We start from the raw sequence: 23,968 nt of genomic DNA, 5'->3' as shown, positions 1-23,968 counted from the left end.
GAAAGAGTTCTGTATGGCAGGGACATAAATAAAGGGGCGCCCTGGAACCTGAGGAGGCCACATAAGATAATCCATGATCAGGGGTGCCTTTTTGATGCCTGAGAAGAAGTGTGAAATGGTGCCCCTCCCCCCCCCTCTAAAAAAAAGGAATAGTGATTGCCATAGTGGTCCCATTAGTAATAGTGACTCCCTTGGTGATAGTGTTCCATTTAGTGGTCCCAGTAGTAATAGTGACCGTGATAGTGGCTCCAGTATTAATAGTGACCCCAGTAGTAATAGTGTCCACCATAGAAGCTCCAGTATTAATAGTGTCCCCCAAAGAGGCTCCAGTATTATTAGTGACCCCAGTAGTAATAGTGTCCGCCATAGAAGCTCCAGTATTAATAGTGTCCCCTATAGTAGCTCCAGTATTAATAGTGACACGCAAAAGTGTCCCTCATAGTAGTTCCAGTAAGAAGTGACCCCAGTAGTAATAGTGTCGCCCATAGTAGCTCCAGTAATAATAGTGACCCCAGTAGTAAGTGTCCCCCATAGTGGCTCCAGTAATAATAGTGACCCCAGTAGTAATAGTGTCCCCCATAGAGGCTCCAGTAAGAAGTGACCCCAGTAGTAATAGTGTCGCCCATAGTAGCTCCAGTAATAATAGTGACCCCAGTAGTAATAGTGTCCCCCATAGTGGCTCCAGTAATAATAGTGACCCCAGTAGTAAGTGTCCACCATAGTGACTTCAATAATAATAGTGACCCAAGAAGTAAGTGTCCCCCATAGTGGCTTCAGTAATAATAGTGACCCCAGTAGTAAGTGCCCCCTTTAGTGGACCTCGGGCTGGACAGCAACTTGACACCATCAAACATTTAACTCCCTCCATCTGTAGCTCCAGTCCAGCAGCCACTATTGCTATAATCATAGTGTGACCCCTGCCCTCTACTCCCGTAGTCTGTGTGCAGGAACGCAGATGCCAGGGGAGAGGTCAGTCTGATTACACTAGCAGCGGCCGCTGGACCGGAGCTGTGAGTTAAACCCGAGGCGGCACACAGAAAGTATGCAATGAGATTACATAATTGCTGCATGCCGCCAATCACCATCCACTATCTTGGCATGTAGGTGCGCGTAATACGCGCCAAGATAGACTTTGCTGTGTATTCCTTGCCTGCATCTTACATGCAATATGTGTGAGCGGCAACATGGGAGCCTGCGGAAGACTTATACGCTGTCACCACACGCTCGTGTGAAGGAACGCTTGGTATTCACTTTTTTCTTTTTCTTAAACCCAGCAATGTTGTAGGATGAAACAAACTGGGGCCAAATGGGCATATCTGTCCCTGGTTCATGCTGCCCATTAACCGGGCAGCCACAACCTGGTGACAGGTTCCCTTTAAGATCATTACCACAGTAAGCCGACTATATTACAGCTTGTTTTTTAGGCATTCGGAGCAGATTGGACATTCTTGGTGGTGATGAATCTCAGTACAGCGCTGCGGAATATGTTGGTGCTATAGATATGAAGTATATAAATGGTTACTGAATGTTTGGTGGTAATGATCTCTGCTCATCTAACATTTACATTGATTTTGCTTTGTTGCAGTTGCAAAACAGAAGAAAACATGGAACAGAAAGGTCCTCTTCATCCTAGGAGTTCTTTTTGTCTTGGGGATAATTGCTTTAATTGTAGTAGCAGTCGTTCAGAACAGACCTCTTCCAAAGAATCTTAAGGTAATGCAATTAATTTCATAACTGTTTCCGGTTGTATTTAATGGGATTTTCAGATTAGTTGTGGCATAGGATATCCCCTAACCTGTTGGTCATGGAGGTCTGACCACTGGCATCACTAGAGGGGGTCTGGTTTCTTCATGGTGCCATTCCAACAAGGCACTGTGCAAAGAATTTAACAAAGGGGCATAAAAAATAGTGCCCAGTAGCAAAAATCTAATTAACCCATTTCCCTCAAAAAGGCAAGAAAGAGACTAGTAAGTAAAAAATATGTGTAGGTTTGAGACACAGAGCTCCAAATTCCCTGCTTTCTTTCACATAGCAGTACAGTTTACTGATTAACATTAATTGCCTGTAGCCTCCACTAGGGGGAGCTCACTGTGTATGTATATTTATACAGCTTCTATTGTATTCAGTGAATGCAGTGAGCACCACCTAGTGGTGACTGCAAGTAAGCAGAATTTTATCATGAAGGCAACCTGAAAGAGTAGTTATGCTTTAGAACCTCTGAAGTCTATGCTATAGTGATCATTGAATGGTAATCGTCACACTCCACTGATCTGTAGCATATAACTATCAGTTGCTTTGGGGAGGGGGGTAAAGAGAATATTTTTCCCTATAAAATAAAAAAAATCACCTGCGAAGAAGACTATTGGTTATATCTGTTTCTGGGAAAGTTATCTACTGCAGTATTATATCCCTCCCATTCTGTTTTGTATTCTTGGAAAGTTAAAGGGAACTTGTCACATCGAATCTACCGACCTCACGGTATAGAGCAAGAGGAGCGGAGTAGATCCACGTATAGAATTGTAGGAAAGTATTCAGTATAACTTGTAAACTATTAATTTAAAGGGGCTGTCTGGTTATTGAGCAACATTCCCCCTTAAGTGCCCCTATGCTAACATAAGAAAAGGAGCAGCACTTTACCAGTTCCCTGCCACTGTGATCCAGCGCTACAGCCCCATTGTGGTCCTGGAGTTTGTGGTGACCGATAATATCACCTGAAGTCAGGTGACCACTACAGCGAACCAGAGGCTGCAGCATTACCACTCTTTCTCCTGGCATCAGCGTTGACATCCTGAGAGCCATGATGCCAGGAGTCTGGGAACGTGACGCTGCAGCCTCTAATTGGCCTGACTTCCAGTGATGACATCTGTCCCAAGAAATGCCATTACCACAGCGGGGCTGCTACACTTGATCACGGTGGCAGGGAACAAGTAAGTACTGCTTTTCTTATTTTAGCACAGGGAGCACTACAGGAGGCATGTTGTCCAGTAATGGCACAGCCCCTTTACCCTCTGCTCATACATAGCAGTGCAAGGGGCTGTCCTAATCAGTGATTATATGTGTGTGCATACAGAGATAACTGTCAATCACTGATAGCTCCGCCCACTGGACTCCTAAGATTGAGCAGAGGTTTAAATGAATAGAACACAAGTTATACTGAACTTTTTCCGACAGAACTATATATCAATCTGCTCAGCTCCTCCTGCTCTTTACACAAATTGAGCCGCATCTTGAATGTAATGGGTTCCCTTTAAGTGGCTTCCCTATAGGAGACCCTAATCAGGGACAAAAAGGGAACAAGAAGCTCCTCATTCTGTGCCAAAAATGTCTTCAGATGGGAATGACTGAAGGATTTTATAGATTTCTATCTACTAGCGATTATTTTTCTTGGGTGGCGGTCTGCTTTCTTATATCGTGCAATCTACTATGGCAGACAGAGCTTATGGTATTTCCTATGTAAATATTGCATATGGGAATTGTGGGGTCAGGGAAGTTTTCTTAAAGAAAGCTTCCTGCAGAATCTTTGCACCACATAATTAAGATGGCAGTGCCTACTCAATAATATCCCTTATCTCCCCTTGTCAGGTTTATTTTCATTGTGCAGCTTTTATCCAAGAGAGAACCTCATTAGTGTCAGCTTCAGACTGTAACGTACCATTTACTGAAGTCTGGGAGAGATTCCAGGACTAAAACTGCTGACAAATGTGCAAGATTATATACAGCATTACACAATTAGGCAGCTCTTACATGTTACAATGTGCCATCCTATATTTATCCTATATAGGCGTGTGGATGCCAGTGCAAACTGCGAAGATAGGTACGGGCATACGGTGCTGCTTAGATTCTTTTGATCTCGCTTTCCCTCTAGCCTACAGTAATGCACAGAGCGACTTGCGCTCCGGGTTTTGAACTTCGAGTAATATGATAGAGGTACCGGCTCTGCAAATGCTGCTGGGAAAATGTAGTTCTGCAGTATAAAAATGTAGAGTAACTTTGAAAATATGGAGGTTTACTTACTTTGCTCTGATTTTGCATTACAATGGGTATGTTAGCTCTACGTATGTCAAGGCTGGTTGATCTTACAATAGCTTAGCACTATGTAGCAGTCACCTGAGCTTTCATCCTTAGATGGCATCCTATACAGAGTTTGTAGGGTACTTCCCATCATAACCAAATAATCATATATACTGCACTGATTGGTAGTCTGCCAGCAAGATAGTGGCATACCCACACTAGAACAGCTCAGGGAATAAATACAGTACCAAAACTAAGCTCAATACATAAGTACAGCACCAGAACCAAGCTTAGTACATAAATCCAGCAGCAATGTCAAGCTTAGTACATACATCCAGCTCCAGAACCAAGCTCATAACATAAATGCAACATCAAACTCTTAACATGAATACAGTACCAGAACTAGCTTCAGGACGTAAATACAGCCCCAGAACCAGGCACATAACATAAATACAGCACCATAATACAGCGCAGTACATACATAAAGCACCAGAGCTAAGTTGAGGACATAAATTCAGCATGAATCAATATTGATATACTGATTCAATACCATAACAAAGCTCATAACATAAATACAGCCCAGAACCAAGCTCATAACATAAATACAGTAGCAGCACTAAGCAGTTGTGTTGCAGGGGCTCCAGTGGGCTGACAGAGGCACTTCAGAATATCAAAGAGGAGACAGAGCCAAGGGGAAGATGATTAATGTAGCTTCACAGGATGCTGCTGCACTGAAGAAGGAGATCTTATGGCTGGGTGGATTTAAGGGAGGCAAATGCCCCTAGTCCACATCCTTCGGCTGTCCCTCTCCCGCAAACTAGTGGCTGCTGCCCTGTGCAACTGCATGGGTTGAATATAACTAAGGGTAGCCAGGCTCACAATGAGTCAAATAGTCAATGGTTTTGTACCAGCTGAGCTGTTACTTTACCTGGCGCTATACATCATATCACTGCACATATCGCACTCAGTCATGGAAGATTGCAAGCACATATGTCCTTACGCACGGCGCATGCATCTGTTTGTTTTTTCAAGTCTGAAGCTGCCTTGAAGTCTGAAGTTTACATTCTTTTATTTGTAGGAAAAAATCAAAGTATCGCAATTGCTTTTCCCATGGCCTTCAGAGATTTGCAAGTATACTTGGTTTTCTTATAGCCTTGAGAGGTTGCAATTATACCTGCAACCTCTCGAGGCCATGGAAAAACTGATGCAGATGCTTTGTCTGATTGTCTCCTGCAAATAACAGAAAGTATACCTCAGATTTCCAGGCAGCTCTAGACTTGCAAAAAAAACAAATGCATGCGCCTGCATAATGAAACTTTTCTTTACAATCTGTTAGTGATATGCTGCATAGGATATAGGTCCACCTAAAACATTAGCTTAATTGTTTCAAAACCAAAGTTATGACTCAATAAAAGCGTATTATCAATTACATGTCACCTGAGAAACCCAAAAAATTGCGCTAAGTTCCTGGGAACAAAAAAATTATAATTTTGTTATCTAGTGTACTATAATAGTACTGGCCGCAGCACATAGATGTGGCATCTGTGGCACCTGGTGCCCAAATAATGCTGTCTGAAGCAGCACAACCATGCAATGCTCAAATAATACCTCCATTGAGAGGCAATATAATGGCACACAGAACAAAATAGTACCGTCATACAAGGCCCAAAGTAATATTTCACATATTAACCAGAAGGATGCAAGATGCCTTACATTGCCCAGGTCAATAGTGCACAGAGTGCGCCCCGTGACGTAGTCACGCATTAAAGCTCATCCACAGCACTAGAGATATATTATCAGTAGCAGTCATGCAAAGTTGGAAGAAAATAAACGATATTTGGTTGAGTTTGACACGTTTTAGAGGCAAGTCTATAAACAAGGGAGTTAAGGCCCATTTACACACAATGATTATCGCTCAAAATTCATTCAAACGATGTCTTTTGAGTGATAATCGTTGCATGTAAATGCTACCATCGCTCGCTTTTCCGATGAACGATGATTTTTAGTTCAGCATAAAAACCATCATTAGGCTAGCCAGCTGATATCAGGGATCGCACACTGTGATTCTCCACGGGAGCGCTGATAACATTGTTTTCAGCTGCTGTCCCGTGGGAGATTAATTGATCTGTATGCAGATAACAGACCACCCGCTGTTATCTGCATACAGCAAAGGGAGCCTCATTTACATGCAAATAAAGCTAATAAGCAACTAATGGGCATTAGTGCCCATTAGTAGCTTTGCAAACTAATCGCTCAAAACGGTCACTCAAATGGATATTTGAGCAAATTTTGGGCAATCATCTTTGTGTGTAAATGGGGCTCTACTGCGCCATCCACAAAGGATAGTAAACCCGTAATAGATGTTTACTGCTTAGTCTTTGCTGTATCCCTATCTTAGGCTCCCAACAGTCTATAAAGAGATGCAGCTATTTTCAAGCAGGTGGCTTCCATTTACTTTGTTATCAGTAATCCCACATGCATGGAAGCTAGAGAACTAAAGGACAAACATTGCATATTTGCGATGTCAGGCAGGACAATGGCCTGCGAGGAGCCTTTCTCCCCCGTAGCAACTAATGCAAACACTGATATATCCACATGTGAACAACTGGGAACATATCGTACAAGGAGAGACGCACAGCGCCGCCGCGCTCTTCTCGAATGGAGGTCAACATTATCCGTTTTTATATGAAGGCTGATGATTCTAGCTATACAGTGACTAGAGTCTGAAAGATTACATATGTATCTCCTATAACTTCTGTGCATGTTCCCCACTGTACCGTAACTGATGTATACCCCAAATATTCCATGTTCAAATATGAAGGCTCATTCTATATATATAGACAATGCTGTGAGATGGTAGACTAGTGGGATGTTCTGCAGACCACCATTCACTCTCTGTACCATGTCACTCCCATTGTGGTCAGGCCTGAGATGTAAAATATGTTCTAGAGGTTAGCAGTTTAGCATTGAAAGGGCTGATTATGCTGCTGAGTCCACATCATTGGGCAACATCGGTCACAAAGGGTTGTCGCTGTGGCTGAAATCACTTACTTCATCCCCTTACTTATTAGTAGGTTTTATGGCTGACACATTGACTCGCCAGTAGGAACCACCTGTGGGCATCTCAAGTATTTATACACATGCTGAAGAATTATCTTAGTGGCTTCACTGGGTGGTTTTCTGGCCACATCTGATAGTCTGTAATATAACAAGCAGCACTGAAGCGATATGTTGGTTGCAAGCAGTTAATAATCAATCTGTTGATTATTTTTTAGTATGGCATTGTGCTGGACGCAGGCTCCTCGCACACCAACCTGTATATTTATCAGTGGCCAGCAGAGAAGGAAAATGACACTGGAGTCGTCGAGCAGGTAGCAGAATGTAAAGTGGAAGGTTAGTAGTTTCCTTATATCTCTCGCTCGCGCTTTCTCTCCTCACTCTCGCTTTCTCTCCTCGCTCTCGCTCGCGCTTTCTCTCCTCGCTCTCGCTCGCTCTTTCTCTCCTCGCTCCTCCCCGCCCCTCTCCATTGACATAACATAGCGGCTATTCAGTATTGAATGACTGCTATTTACACTGGATGATGAGCTGATCGCTCAGTGTAAATAGCAGCCGTTCAGTACTGAACGGCCGCTATGTTATGTCAATGGAGAGGGGCGGGGGAGAGCGAGGAGAGAAATCTCCTGCAGCCGCTCCGCCCCCCTGCTGACCGTTCTGTGAGCCAGTGCTACTAGCTCCCGTGCGACAGTGAGGACACACAGGGCCAAGTGTCGGGCATAGTTTGCCTTATGGGCCATATCTAACTCTCTCATATCTAACTCTCTCATATCTAACTCTCTCATATCTAACTCTCTCATATCTAACTCTCTCATATCTAACTCTCTCATATCTAACTCTCTCATATCTAACTCTCTCCATCTCTTATTATATGGTATTTAACTTCACCAGCAGCACTGGCTTATTTGGAGTAACCAGACCAAAATCCACATCCAGTCTTTTAAATTGGGGGCCAAAGGATAGAAAAACCTGGGATATAAGGGGTACGGTGGGACAAATCTTCCTACATTACAGAATTTTTCATTTCTGATTGAAGAATGACTTTAAAACTCAAAGGAGTATCCTGACCAAATATATTAATGCTGTATACACAACATACAGATCCGATACGTGTTTGGGGAAACTCCTCTTTTGTTTGGCTGGGTCTGTAATTCTGATAGACACGTCAATGGACCGCGGTCTCACTAGCTCCATTTATTCTCTATCTGGTCACTATACTCGCATTGTACTTTTAGACATCTTAAAGGGGTTTCAGGAAGAAAACCTTTTTCCGTATGCTCAGTAGTGACATATGAACGTTTCCACACCATGTGAAGGAGATTTCTGAAACCTCCACAACATGGCATGTAATGTAAATGCTGCAGATGGCTGTGATTAGTTCATTCAGCTCTAGATTGATTGGCTGAGCAGCGGTTGAAGAGCCATTCACAGCCATCGCTTTTATGTCAAGCCTCCCCAAAAATCAGGGTAGGGCTTATTTTCAGGGTAGGTCTTATTTGGGGGAAAACAGGGTGTTATTCTCAACCGAGAGTCAGCACATGCAACGATTTTTCAAATTCATCCCATTGGTCCGAGTGAAGAATCACGAGTGCGAATGAACCCATTCAAATGAATGGGTTCTCTTTCTATGCGAGTTTTCTCCATCTCGGACTCGGACACGACTCGCACAGGAATATTTCCCGTGTGAACACAGCCTCGTTCTGAGCCGATTCCTTCTAACCTCTCTCATGGAAGAACGAGCGTTGCCTATCTGTGGTTACCTCTGTTTGTTTCTCCATTGCTCTCTTTATCCCCACTCATCCATCCTTCTGACTAACCTAAACTAAAGAAATAGGATATTCTGTTGTGGCTTTCCAAAAATAGACATCCGTGAGTGATTAATGAGACTGAAATTCCTGTGCGCAGCCGTTTTTTCTTCTAATTTAGTCCAAAGCTGTGAACACCAGTTGGATAAAACATAAGTCCTGGCCCTCGTCCATTAGTTTTAATTTTGGACGTAAAGGAAAGTACGGCAGATTCATGAAATGTTTATTTTATTTCTGTCTCACAATGTCAGAACTGTATGTCTGCCAACAGCAGAACTGGCAAACAGTCAGAAAAAAACAGGAGGATACATGATAAATGATTACATCAGAGTGCCGACGGATTGTTGATTGCTCATGGACAAAGCTCATTCTTCAACATAGTCAAGAGTAAATACTGTATTGGATGCCCTGTCCGTGTCCGGTAGTATATAGTGTACCTGTATATAAATAGTAGCTCAGACCCCTTTACAACGCAATTCCTTCATCCAGCATCTCATATGTATTTGATCATTTCAATATCACTTTTCTTCTCTTCCAAAAAGGCAATGGTATATCTAGCTACTACCTGAAGCCTACAGATGCCGGTCGCTCTCTTCTGCATTGCATGAACAAAGCCCAAGAAGTGATTCCAGCAACTCAGCAGAAGGAAACACCTGTGTATTTAGGGGCCACTGCTGGAATGAGACTTCTCAGGTATATTACCCTGCTGTCTGTTGCCTCTCCTGTGCATTTTAGTGAATCTATAGTGATGAGCAAATTTTGAAAAAGTTTGGTTCGGCCAGTTTGCTTAACTTTTGCAAAAAGTTTGGTTTGGTCTGAATTACATTCTTTGTAAAAATAAAATCAAGCAACTACAAGAAGTTGTTGTTTTGCTGCAAAACTCCGGCAGATATGCAAATGATTAGAGTTCTGGTGTGATTGAACGGTTTTGCCACCTGAGCCCTAAAAGTGGTTCCCCCCTTGGCCTATAAACAGGCTCTCATAGGCTACTTGTGTGTAATTGACTTCTTTTTCCGCTTGTGTAGAGCTTGTTGACTATTAGATACCTCTACGAGGCAGAGAAGAGATTTCACTCAGTTAAGCGTTTGAGAGGGGCGCATTATTGGAATATAGAGGTGGTTAGGTGGTGTTGGGACCAGTGGATGCGTGAGGGCACGCACGAAAAGTGATCAGGCTCCAGGGCTACCTCGACAGACAAAACAGTTGGAACTGATCGTGCTTCTCGGTCTGATCGTCTGATAAGCAGAAGCTCCAACTGTTTTGTTGTCCGTGATCAAGAGGCAGATGGCGCCATTATTAACCCCTTCATGACATGGCCTATTTTGGGCTTAAGGACGCAACAATTTTTGGCGGATTTTCTTCTCCGTTTATCAAAAGTCATAACTTTTTTATTTTTCCGTCGACGCGGCCGTATGAGGGCTTGTTTTTTGCGTGGCGAACTGTAGTTTTTATCGGTGCCACTTTTGGGTACATAGACTATATTGTAAAACTTTTTTTTTTTTTTAATGATAGCAGGGAGAGAAAACGCATCAATACTGCCATAGATTTTTTTTAATTTTTTTTACAGCGGTACTCATGCAGCATAAATGAGACATTCCATTTTTTCTGCGGACCGGTACGGTTACAACGATACCAAAATTCTTACATTTTTTTTAAGTTTTCCCACTTTTCTGCAATAAAAACCCTTTTTCTGGGTAATCTTTTTTTTTTTTTTTTTTTTTTTTCTAAATTGCTGCATTCAAAGTCCTGTAACTTTTTTTTATTTTTTGATGTACAGCACTCTATGAGGGCTTATTTTTTGCGAGACAAGCTGTAGATTTTATTGGTACCATTTTGGGGTACATACGGCTTTTTTGATCACTTTTATTGCGTTTTTAGTGAGGCAAAATGCTAAAAATTAGCATTTTGCCTCAGTTTTTTAGCATTTTTTTTTTTAGCGTTTTTTCCGTGCACAGTCAAAAGCATGTGCAACTTATTGTACGCATCGTTACGGACGCGACAATACCAAATATGTGGGATTTTATTTTTTTTTACCTTTTTTTTTATGCTAATCTGAGAAAAAGCATTAAAAAATGTTTTTTTTACACTTTTTTTTACATTTTTTTTAAATTCTTTTTTTAATCTTTGTTTTTCTTACACTGTTTGAGTCCCTCTGAGGGACTTTAACCACTGCCCTGATGATCGCTGGTATAAGGCATGGCAGAGCTACTGCTCTGCCATGCCTTATCGCTTGTACAGCGATTATAGGCATAGGCAATACAGGACGCCAGTGTCTGGCGTCCTGTTGCCATGGTGACAGGCCGGGCTCTCGCGATGACATCGCGAGTTCCGGCCGGAGACACAGAGGGAGCCGCGCTCCCTCTGTCAATTCTTTCCCTGCCGCGATCTACTTAGATCGCGGCAGGGAAGGAGTTAACAGCGGGGGGCGCATCTCCGATGACCCCCCCCTTCCCCCCCCCGCTGTTGCAGCGGGACGCCGGCTGTGACTGACAGCCGGCTCCCGCTGCGGGATAGCACAGGATCATATGTGATCCCGCGCTATCTCCAGGACGTAAGTTTATGCCCTGTTGCGGGAAGTACCAGGCTGCCAGGACGTAAACTTACGCCCTGCAGCGGGAAGGGGTTAAAGGGCCCTGTGTCTGTTGGAACCATTTCCAGGCACCTGGCTGAAGGACATTTAATATCACAGCGCCCATTACATGTACTGCCTTTGACACCCACCCACCATCGCTTCCATTTGCACTGGTGTATTGAACAATGAAGCTGGACTGCTACAGTGTAACCAGCTTGTATGGGACCATTTGAGCTTGCATGATCTAAAGGCTCAGTTATAGCAAATGTGGACCAATATGCCACAGGATACCTTTGGGAACCTGTATGCTTCCATGCCTGCCCATATCACATCCTGCATCCAATCTAAGCACTGTATAACACTTGTTGTACACCAGTGTTCAGGACTACTAAGGAATGAACTGAACTAGTAGAATTCTGTTTTGGGTAGAACTTTGATAAAAGTTCAGTTTCGGTTCCTACTGAATCAAACTTTTAGCAAAGTTTGATCCAAACTGGTTCGGTTTGCTCAACCCTAGTGATGAGCAACAACAAAGAAGACATTCTAGTAGGACAGGGAAATCTGTCACAAACTTTCAAAACTTTTAAAAAACTTCTGACATGTCAGAAATTTTGATCAGTGGAAGTTCAGGTGCTGAGATCCTACTGATCACTAAAACAAAGGGGCAGAAGTGCTCAGCCAAGTGCCATGCCTCTGGGCTGCCAGTGATGCGTGGATTCATAGACTTTCTATTGAGCCCATGTACTCCTCTGAGCAGAGATTTAAAAATGAGCACTGCTGCCCTTTTGTTTTAGCACTTGATGGGGATTTCAGCACCTGGACCTTCACCGACCAAAACTTTTGACATGCCACTATGACCCATCAGAAGTTTTCTAAGGGTACACTCACATGGGGTGGAAATACTGCAGAAATTTCCATGGCAAATTCCACAGTATTTGCGCTTAAAAACCCGCATCAAAATCCGCACGACAGGTGGGGATTTTGACTAGCTGCCTATCTGAAGCGGATTTTAGTAGCTACTGTACATTGCTCCCCTTCACCTTGAAATACATGGCGCTGTCAGCACACCCGGGTATAGCCCCCATCCCCCAGCAGCCTCTAGTTGATGATGAAAAAAAGTATAGTTTTATACTAGAAATCTAATGAGTTAGTTTAAAACAGATGTTAACAGCCTTCCAGGATTTTTGGTATGAAGATGATTCATGGGATAACTCCTTTAATATGGCCGTTGTACACACTGCAATACTACAATGCATGTGACAGTAACCAGAGCTTAATTCATGCTCAAGCAAGTCGAGATGTGTCAACAGTTTATTTTTGCAAACTACATTCTATTATTACGTTGACTGTTTATTTACTAACGATCTTGTTCTACCGTAGGCGTACTAACCCGGAGGTGGCCGATAAGGTTCTGACTTCAGTGGAGGATACTTTGCGATCTTCTCACTTTGATTTTCAAGGTGCCAGAATAATTACAGGACAAGAAGAAGGAGCCTACGGATGGATCACAATTAACTATCTTCTAGGAAACTTTATTCAAGTCAGTGCAACCTTTTTTTTTCTTCTAAGCAATTTTAATGTTTTAATTAAAGGGACACCTTAAGGCAGATTAACGAAGGAGGTTTAATAGGTAGGCAGTGCAAACTTGGACTAGACAGTCTTAAAATGCACAACATTTATCAGAGTAGCTCACGCTAGAGGAGGAATCGAGCGCTTTATTAGACACTTCAGTCTAACTTAATACCATGCATTAGTTGGCTTAGTTTAAGGTAGTCTTCATGGATACATTGTGGCTCCTTGTCACATATAGGCCATGTCTTTTTTTGTAAAGCCTTGACCCTTCCTGTGAAACTACACACTTTTTTCAGACTGGGTAATAAAATGTGTAAAAGTGTTTAAAACACATAGAAATGTGGTGCAGAGCATGTAAGATAGTTTTCTGGCACTATGTGTGCCAGAAAACTGGCACATTTTCAATAGAAAATCTTCCCCACTGTTCCACTGTTAGTCCTCATGTGATATTGATGATATTGGTGATCACTATTTGACTGATGGAAGTCAATGTACTCGTGGCAAAAATATCCCATTGATTACCCCGTAGTATGTATTAGAGATATAGGGGTAGATGACAAAGTGATTGTATGTAATTAGGAGAAAGGGTCGGCTTTTGCTCCAGAAACAGCGCCACTCTTGTCTATAGGTTAAAGCTGTTATTGCAGTTGATTTTTTTTTTTTTTTTTTTTTTTTTTTTTAAATGGGGATGAACTGTAATAAAATAAATGTCCTGTGGACAAGAGTGGTACTTTTTCTGGAAAAATCAAACCTGACTAGAGATGAGCGAACGTACTCGGTTCGGTTGTTTTTGCACTCGAGCACTGCTTTTTCCGAGTAACTGACTACTGCTCCACCACGCCACCCCCCCCCGGCGCCCCCCGAATCTTTTAGTCCAAGTAGTCAGTTACTCGGAAAAAGTGGTGCCCGAGTGCAAGAACACCTGAACCGAGTACGTTCGTTCATCTCTAAACCTGACCCTTTTTTTTTTTTTTTTTTTTACCTTCTTATAATCTCAGTTAAACCCTTTGGATGGTTTTGTCTCCTTCATTGCTGGAAATTTTTGGTTGGGGATGCAGTTATTCGGTAAAATCATGTTTTTTACAGTGCCCTGAGTCTACAGAATGTGTCATGATACTATACTATCCGTAGGACATGGTGGTAAATGTGCTTTTATATTGAGTATCAGAAAGTTCCTACTTTTAAAGCCCTCATATGTACAATGAATAGCTTGTGCAGCTATAGCCTCTACTGGGACCAGAGCAGAAGGGACAGGGGCTCCTGCACTGGCCTGGCTGCTCCGCTCCCAGAATAAGCTTTTAGGACTTCGGCCTGGTTAGAATGGCTTATTTTGTTTTTAATTTGAGTCCATTCCCTGGACATATAATTTTTTTACTTAAAAAAAAAACACCTTTAAATGGTTATTCCCATTACAGACATTTATCCCCTATCCACATTCCAGTGCTGGGACCCCCAGACATTCCGAGACCGGCACACCCGAATGCTCCAAGTGAATGGAGCGGTGGTGCAGATGCTCAACTTCTGCCCTATTTGCTGCTTTGGGATGAAAAGAGATTGCCAAGTGCACCAATCACTGCCACCCGAGTGAATGTAGCAGCAGTCGAGCATGCGCACCAGCACTACACTCACATGGGGCATTTGGGTGTGCCAGTCTCGGTCTCAGCTGGGAATCTCCGTAGTCAGACCCCCAATGAAATGGAAAGAAAATCGCCTTTAAAGTCAGGGATCGTAGTCAGACATTTCTAATCTAATAAAGATTTGGTTTAGTCAAAAAGAGTCAAATTGTTTGTAAGGCTGAAATAAGACCTAGATCCCATAAGTTCAGCCTATTATCCTGCACTGTTGATCCAGAGGAAGCCCCCCCCCCTCCCATGAGGCAAGAGGCAATTTCGCCTCAGAATCATAGTATAGACTTTGAAGCTATGGGTGTCGGCAACTTGGTTTATTTTCGGAGACAATACACTGATGGAAAAGCACAAAAAAAAAAAAACCAAAACCCCTACTTTTTATTCTACCAGGAATGGTCCTATTTTAAGTCGGTGAGAACATCGGGTGCCCTGGATCTGGGAGGGGCCTCAACACAGATAACGTTCGAATCTGATGAAAATATTGAATCAGAAGATAATTCCTTGCACTTTCGATTGTACGGAAAAACCTACAATGTCTATACACATAGCTTTCTATGTTACGGAAAAGACCAAGCCCTCCGCCTGCAGCTGGCCAACAGTATAACGGTAAGTCTGAGTCAGAAATATCTATGATGTCATTTGGGCAAAATAAAATGAATTTGGACAATTTTTGGAGTATAGACTACAGTGCTCCTGCAGCCAAGTGTTATTCCTTCTGCACCCTAACCCTGGATAGCCTACAGAAGAAGAGGCAGATGGAAAGGGGTAACATCTAACAGTTTGTATTCTATAACCATTTGTATAACTGGTGCAGGATCCGCAGTGGTGGAGCAGGACTATTTGGTGTTCTTTGAATTACTGTCTGGCTCCGCCCCTGCAGATCTTGCACTAGGTGTAACACACCGTTTTGCTAGGATTTATCCTTTAAAAATAACTGTAGACATGTTGACATAGACATAGATTTTACAGAGCTCTACCAACAGTTGAATGTCAGAGAGACACTTCTTCTATTGTACTCCAAAGCCTGTCTCACTTAAAGCAACCCTGGCCAAACAAAGATGGCAGCACTACTTCTCTTACTACCTGATGTACACTGTATAGTAGTATGCATCATTAGGCTAAGACACGACACACTACTTTGTTTGGCCAGTGTTGTTCACATGAGCAGTGCTGGTCAGTCAGAGCATCATGTAATGTCTTAGATGATGCATACTAGTGAACAGTGTGCATCAGGTAGTCAGAGAAGCCATGCCGCCATCTTTGTTTAGCCAAGACTGGAGGGTCACTTTAATAAATTAACCAAGAGTCTCTCTAAAAAATATTATGAAAAATGGCTGTTTCGTAGTGGGCGAAGTAGTGTCATACAGTGTTGAAATACTTATTTTATTTTTTCCCAGCACTTCTTTTTGGGGTCCAGTCAACTCACGATTGCCATTTCCTTTGGTATGCTAGAGGGAACTCATTGTATATAGTTTTATGCAGTACCTATTCAACTTTAAAGGTTTTCTAGAGCTAAAATACTCATGACCTCCCCTCAGGATAGGGATCGATTTGGAATCTGGCTGCAGGCACCCCCTCCAGTGGGCATCACGTCCCCTTTATTGTTTACCACACACCTGATATTTTTTACTTACTTGCAACTCCATCCCATTCAAATGAATAGGACTGAGTTGTAATACCAGAAACAGCCACTACTAAAAGTACGGTGTGGTGCATTCTAAACAGTGAAGGCACTTCATTCCACTGATTAGTGGTGGTGCTGGCAATTACACCCTTCAAAATAGTATTACTGGTCTATACCAGTGGTCCCCAACCTTTTTCCCTCCAGGGACCGGCCTCAAGCAAGATGATTTTTCCATGGCCCGGCAGGGTGGTGCGGAGGTGGGGCAGGGGTGGGGCTTTGGTCATATGGGGGCGGGGTTATGCAGCGCTATACACCAAACAGCGCTGTAGACCGGGGGGTGCTGCTGGGACCACTCTGCTGCCCTGCTACACTCCCTGGCACCCTCAAATATGCGCTCGCAGGATCCGAAGCACTGTCCGTGTGGCCATGTCCCCACTGCAGGAACTCTAGGGACCCCGTCAGTTCTGACGGCGTGCTTCCTGAGGGCCCCGCTATGCTCTCCCGCGTGCTCACTGCTATGTTGGCGAGCCCCCACCCCCGCCACCGGTAGCAGACAGCAGCACACGATGGAGCGTGTCCTCCCTGCCGCAGTACTAGCCAATCGGAAGCTAGGGGGCGCTCACTCCAAAGTCCGCTCAGCCCCTAGCTCTATTCAAGTTGATGGGGCTGTGCTGCACTTTCTTGCACAGTCAGGAGCGATTTACAAGGAAAACTGTAATTACAGGGATTCCAATGGCTGGACCCTGGCGATCAAAAAGTGAATCGTATATCTTAGCAATGTGCCCTCACTTTACAAGATGGGAATAGCCCTTTAATAGGCCGCAGCTCAAAATGTTGAAATCATTGCCACGCTTAAGCAGACTAAAATATAATTCATAGCCGAGTGTTCATCCGCGTCGGGAACATTCTTATACCCCACAATTGATGCCGAAAAAACATAATTTTCCAACCCAGCTCAGCCATCTTTTTCCTGCCAGCTGCACAATGGAGGCAATTAACCGTTTTTGTTTTTTTTATTGTTCCCTTTTCCTCCCATTCTAGACTCTGGGTTATTATATCACTTGCTTCAAATACTTAGAGTATTTTAGTTTGGTAATTGTTTCTATAAATTGCTCTGCAATTCTTGTTTCGCTTCTAAAACTTTTCTCACCAGCGGTTTGGAGTTCTGATTATTTATAGCAAAATATTTAACCGCTATCGCATGAAGTTCGGGAGTTTTAGACTTGGGGTGTTAAATAAAGTCTATTGTGTTCTACGGTCGCCTGAGCGTTATTAGTTAGTCATTATGGATCACGCTGTAGTAGAGAATTTTATCGGAAGTATTCCTTTTATATATAGTTCTGTACTCATATCACTGTTGACTACTTTAAGAAGAGCAGTATTTGCCTTCATTCCTTATGTCTACCACGGTGGCGTGCGGGTGTTGGCCATCTATCCCTAAGAAAAGGAGGGCAATGGACCTGGTAGTCCTAGCGGTGTGTCATCCATAATATCACCAGCACTTCTGCATAGTACTAGGCAACTACTTTTAGAGCGACCCTTCAGTCCTGGACAAACAAAGATGGCCGCTTCTCTGACTACCAGTGCTTTGGTATGCATCAGTAGTCTAAGAACCTACATGCTGCTCTGACTGGCCAGGACTGGTCACATGGGCAACACTGGCCAATCAAAGCAGAGTGTACTGTTTTAGACTAGCGATGCATACTAATGCACAGTGTGCATCAGGTAGTCAGAGAAGCGGCCATCTTTGTTTGTCCAGGACCAGCTGGTCACATTAAGGACCTTTTACCACTCCCTGATGATAAGGTAAGAACATTCCTAGAAGTGTTTTTTGCCTAATCTTGTAGGCATGGGAAGGTGCTGCCAATCATCCCATAAATTGGGCAAACACTTGTTTCTTGGGCGATCCCATCTTTATTCAGCATACTTTATTTTTTTTTTGATTAGTGGCACATCTCCCCATGTGAACGGGGGTTGTGCTGTCAACAATGATAAAGCTGTATAGGGAACGAATGATCATGTAAATCCTTCATCTCCTAATAATCTAAATTGGCCTGTGTGAAGGTTTGGTAGATGGGCACTGATCTCATGGATCGGCACTGGTCAATACCAGCACATTGTATAGTGTTAAATGACCCTAATGAAGAGTCATTGTAATCGAGGCCGCTTTTGCCTATTGGCAAGAAGGTCTATGGGGATAGGCGGCCCTGGGGAAAGGTTGCCTGCTGAAGTGAAAATTGATATGTAAATTGTGTTCATTTTTATGTTAATTAGGTACTAAGGGTTCTGTGGAAGTTAGTGGAGGACACAAAGGGAAGGGGTGGTCAGAAACACTTTGCAACGTTTTAATTTAGTTTATAAGAGCATTTTAAAGCCATACGTAATTAAAAGGATTATTTGGGGACAAAAGGTTTTTCAAAGTGGCTCACAATGCTATAGAAAAAAATAAAGGAAGCCATAATCACCTCAACAGATCCCCACAACTTCCATTCCGCTTGTGCCTGGTCCCCCGCTGGTCCTTCTTTCCGTCCGCAGCAGGAAAGCAATGATGTCACCAACACCAGGGATATGAGAGTGCTGCAGACAATCATTAGCTCACTTCAACAGTCACATGTCCAGCTGTTGGGACATCATCAAACCTGTTGGCGGAACTGGAGCAACAGGGAAACTGGTGTGGTGAATATGTCGCTTTACAGCATTGTGAGCAGCTTTAATAATGATTCTTGTCCCCAGGTAACTCCCCTCATTTTTTGTTTTTCCTCCCCCTTTTAAAAATCTGTATGAGGGCTTGTTTTTTGCGGGATGAGTTATATTTTTCAATGGTGCTATTTAATGTACTGAAAAACTACAAAAAATTTTTTAAGTAGAGTGAAATGGAATAAAAACGAAACTCCACTATTTTTGGGTGCATCCTCTTTCTACGGCGTACACATTACAACAAGAATGACCTGATAACTTTATTCTATGGGTCAGTCCGATAACTACAACACCAAATTTAAGTAGTGGTTTGTTTTGTTTTTTTTGTTGTTTTTTTTTTGCTGTACTACTTTGATTTATTTACAAGGATATTTAATTTTTTTTTTTATTGTTTTCTGCCACCATCTTCCGACCTCCTATAACTTTTTTATCGACATAGCTGTGCGAGGGCTCGGTTTTTGTGGGATGTCCATTGGTACCATTCTGGAGTACATATGACTTTTTTATTGCTTTTTATTATATTATTTTTGGAGACTGTGTGGCCAAAGAAGCACACTTCTGGAGTCCTTTAATTTTTTTTTCACATTCACGATGTGGGGTAAATAATGCATTACTTTGATAGATTGGACTTTTGTGGACGCAGCGGTACCAAACATGTATTTTTGTTTTATTATTTAGATTTTTATTATAAATATGGAAAGAAATTTTTTTGTCTAAACTTATTATTTTTTTAATAATTAGAAAAACTTTTTAAAATGTATTCTTCTTTTTTTAATAATTAGAACATTTTTAAAAAATTTATTCTGCCATAGCATTACATAATACTGCGATCGGACAGGCATTATATCAAGCCACCCCAAGGGCATGGCTTGATAGGCATTTTACTATGACAGCCTTGGGGCCTTTCAGAAGGCCCCGGCTGCCATGGCACCCGCACGCCAACCCCCTATCTCTTCCTGGGAGGCCATACGGGATCCCAGAACATCAGCTGGTGCATTTAAAGGGTTAACAGCTCCAATGAACCATGTGGCTTATTGGAGCTGTTGCAGGCAGGTGTCTGCTGTAAGAAACTGCCAGTAGCCGCGTTGTATGAAGAAAGGGTCACCGCGTGATCCCTCTTCATACATATCCCAACGCTGCACAACGTAACTCTACAGCCTATAGTGTAAAGGGGTTACAGATTTGTCATATTTGATGTCATTGTTTGTTACTAGTCAACAGCCTGACCTTTCGATTAAAAATATCTGACCGTCTTAGGTCTACAGCTACTTTTCACACTTTGTGTCTCCATGGTAACAGACTACAAAAGAACTCTGTGTAGTCTGATCCACTGATCCTGCAGTCACATTCTCTTGCATTTGTTTCCTACTTCTTACTAACTTTACCAGTACACAGTAGGGGTTAAATTGTAAAGAGTAGGACTTCATGTTCAGACTACACAAGGTTCCTGCACTAAAGAGGTTAAATGTCCAGAATTGGTATAATCTCTTATCCTGGTGTTTGCAGCAGCCTACATTATAGGGCAAGGTCACCCAGAGATCTTTCATACAGTGGCCCCATATAGTTAGAACCACAAGGTTCCTGTTGCCTTTTCCAATGCCCCAATGATCTGCCATAGCGCCAATGCTATTATGACGTCAGTGTGGGAAGGGGACAACATAAGTAATTCACATTATTTCATGGTAGAAACGCATGAAATTGGGGGAATTTGGAACAATAGTAAAGCAGTAATGCCCCATAGAAGTTTATAGACACCTTATTATTGCCCCATAGAAGTCTATAGGTGCACTTAAGCTCGTATACAGACTGCAGAATGTATACCTGAATTTAGTATATGTGTCTTTAAACATTGCTACGTTGTTCTCCATTACAGAACATACAAAATATCTCCCTGTTGAATCCCTGCTTTAACTCAGGATATACAAGGAATCTCAACACAAGTGATCTCTACAATAGTCCCTGTGTGTCCGATCAGAAGACGCTAACAACGCCGCCGAACATTCGAATTGAGGGGACGGGTGATTATAATCTATGCAAGCAATTTGTCCAGGAAATCTTCCACCTATCCCATTGTACCTACTCCAGATGTTCATTCAATGGCATTTTTCAGCCAGTTTTACAAGGGGAATTTGGGGTGAGTATAACTTATTGCATACTTGGTTCAAGGCTTTCTGATTTGTGTCCGTTGTGGGCTTGGCACACGCTTATCAGTAGGTATTGCTTGGCCCCTGTGTATGATAATGGGAAAAAAATGAAGAACTCCAACTACATTCCCCTAAAACATTTAAAGTTGGGTCAGTATATGGATACAGGGATGTACATACTAATTTTGGGGAAGAGGTGTCATCTATACATATTTGATGCCTCCAAAAATTGCCAACTCTTGTTGCTGTACTCATAACTAGAGATGAGCGAGTATACTCGCTAAGGCACATTATTCGAGCGAGTAGTGCCTTAGCCGAGTATCTCTCCGCTCGTCTCTAAAGATTCGGGGGCCGGCGCGGGTGACAGGTGAGTTGTGGCGGGGAGCTGGGGGGAGAGAGGGAGAGAGAGATCTCCCCTCCGTTCCTCCCCGCTCTCCCCCGCCGCTCCCCGCTGGCCCCCGAATCTTTAGAGACGAGCGGGGAGATACTCGGCTAAGGCACTACTCGCTCGAGTAATGTGCCTTAGCGAGTATACTCGCTCATCTCTACTCATAACTGATCGCACCCCTATAAAAGTGCCAACCACAGTGACACTCCGTTATAGTCAGCTACCGTCCCTTCATAATCTGCGGTCAACCACTGATCTCCACAGTGAAACGGATGGGACACCATGCAGTTATAACCACAAGGTCTCCACTGCCGCAGTTGTCTGCCACAGAGCTTTGTGAGAGAGACATAGAACCTACAGAGTAACTGATTGCTTCTACAGAGCATATTGTTCTGTAATAACCCAGTGTGATGCTGCAACGCAGGATTCAGGATACGATGCAGCAGATGGAGTAACCAAAGTTTACAATATTTATTAAGAAACACAGAAATAGAAATGAACAATAACTGTATAGCAATAATGGTTATGCGATTAAACCTTAGTTACTTAGTTAATTACTTAGTTATTTTTACTTTTTACTTACGGTTGCCAACTACAGCTAACAAGATCTTAAGGATAATACTTTGTTCTTCTGTAATTCTTTCCTATTGCACACAATTACAGCAATTATCAGCACCAATTCAAACGATATCCATTATGGAATATATGGTACAGCGTCACAACTTCCCCTTACGGGTTAACACTCCAATACAGTCTCTTAGAAAAACTGGTTCCCGTATTCACATATAATGTCCCTTTAAATAACACCGTCCATAACTCGAGTTTAAGCATCAGAAGCTTGTACGATGTTAGTGACTATAATATGATCCTTATCTCCTATAGTAAGCCTGTAACGTACTGTTTTTAACCCTTTCCTCGGTGAGCACATCTATTGTCAGATTGAGGCTAGCCTCACTTACAATATGTCTCGTGGGAGTACTCACTTCGATTGACCCAGACTTGTCCAGGGTCAGGAGCGCTCCTCCACCACAATTTCTGTAAATCCTTGTCACCATTCAGGTGTCCTGCTGGTCTGGAGACAAAATGCTGACTCTCTCTCGGCTCCAGACACCAGGCTGTCTCCACTCAATGTCCATTCGCCAGCAGCTTCTCCTCACAGGCAGCAGCTCCTCAGCTCTCTCCGGCTCAGCAGCACCTCCAGCTCTCTGCTCTGTATTGTCCCTCAGCACAAAATGTCCCTTTCATAACCAAGGCTTCAGTCTCTACAAACTTCCTACGGAGCATGCTCATATTCACGGTGCTGAAATTTGACGCATTTTGGCGCATACAGTGATTTTGGCGCAAGTCACAGTCCATCACCAAGGCAACATTTTAACCCTTTAGGGTAAGCCCTTACAATAGTATCCTGCACATGGTGGTCCAGTGGTATTCACTTCCTGGTAGTTCAGTATTATAGCATTCAGTCCCTGGTGGCCCAGTTGGATAACATCCAATCTCTACTAACTCAATACCGTAGCATTCCTTCCCTGGAAAACCAGTGTCAAACAATCCATTCCTGTCGACCCACTGTGATAGAACCTCACATGCGCTGACCCATTGCACTAGAATCTAGTCCTTAGTCACCCAGTGTGAAATTCTTCAGTCCCTCATGGCCTAGTGTCATATCAACGAATCCCTGGTGGCCTAGTGTCATAACATTGAGTTTGTAACATCCTAGTATGATAGCATTCATTCCAAGGCAACCTAAACCTAATCAATTAGTGTGATAGCTTGTAGTCCCTGGTGGCCTAGTGCTATAAAGTTCATACTTGGATGACCTAATAAAATAGAATCCCTAGTAACGTTATGGACTAGAATCAAGTCTGTTCACCCAGTGAGATAACATCCAGTCCATGTTTATAAGTGTTGTTAACTATACCATAAATACTGCTAACCTATATGTGTAGTTATACGAAGTACCCTATGTTTCAGAAAGAACTATAACGAGAAGGGGGCTGGACATTGTTATCAAAACCTCATCGAGAGAGCTTCATGTTTTGTGTCCATTGACCAAGGAAACATTGTAATGTATAGGTGTGTGCAGCCTATAAAGCTCCTTATATCCTATATGTCCTCTTCTTACAGGCATTCTCCGCTTTCTATTTTGTTATGGACTTTCTAAAGCTAAGCAAGGAAAAGGTTTCTTTGGACACAGTGAAGGAGACTGTGGAGAGACACTGCGCTAAACCTTGGAGTGAGGCAAGTCTCTTACCAATTCCTTGATCTTGGTGGCATGGTGGAAATCTGGTCGAGTTTTATAAATGTCTCCATTTTCTATTCATTAAGGTAAAGAGCGAGTCAGGAAAAGTCAAGGAAAAATATCTAAGTGAATATTGCTTCTCTGGAGTCTATATTCTAACTCTTCTGGAACTTGGTTATGGCTTTAACTCCAGCAGCTGGAAAGATATCACATTTTTAGGCAAGGTAATAGTAT

At 42.8% G+C, this 23,968-nt stretch overlaps 1 protein-coding gene across 2 annotated transcripts in view; it reads left to right on the top strand.

The window, feature by feature from the left end:
- ENTPD1 (ectonucleoside triphosphate diphosphohydrolase 1) overlaps nucleotides 1-23,968 on the top strand; it is a 75,551-nt gene that overhangs the window by 46,022 nt on the left and 5,561 nt on the right. For both annotated transcript variants that reach the window (XM_066601131.1, XM_066601130.1), the window contains exons 2-9: nucleotides 1,586-1,713; nucleotides 7,287-7,404; nucleotides 9,413-9,563; nucleotides 12,823-12,982; nucleotides 15,033-15,248; nucleotides 20,837-21,097; nucleotides 23,620-23,733; nucleotides 23,821-23,958. In XM_066601131.1, coding sequence (XP_066457228.1) covers nucleotides 1,586-1,713; nucleotides 7,287-7,404; nucleotides 9,413-9,563; nucleotides 12,823-12,982; nucleotides 15,033-15,248; nucleotides 20,837-21,097; nucleotides 23,620-23,733; nucleotides 23,821-23,958 — 1,286 coding nt within the window. The remainder of the gene's footprint in view (nucleotides 1-1,585; nucleotides 1,714-7,286; nucleotides 7,405-9,412; nucleotides 9,564-12,822; nucleotides 12,983-15,032; nucleotides 15,249-20,836; nucleotides 21,098-23,619; nucleotides 23,734-23,820; nucleotides 23,959-23,968) is intronic.

The sequence above is a fragment of the Eleutherodactylus coqui genome, chromosome 4, assembly GCF_035609145.1.
Source record: "Eleutherodactylus coqui strain aEleCoq1 chromosome 4, aEleCoq1.hap1, whole genome shotgun sequence".
Classification (NCBI taxonomy): Eukaryota; Metazoa; Chordata; class Amphibia; order Anura; family Eleutherodactylidae; genus Eleutherodactylus; species Eleutherodactylus coqui.
Note: the sequence above shows the minus strand (reverse complement) of the source record. Positions and strands in the feature narration are given on the sequence as shown.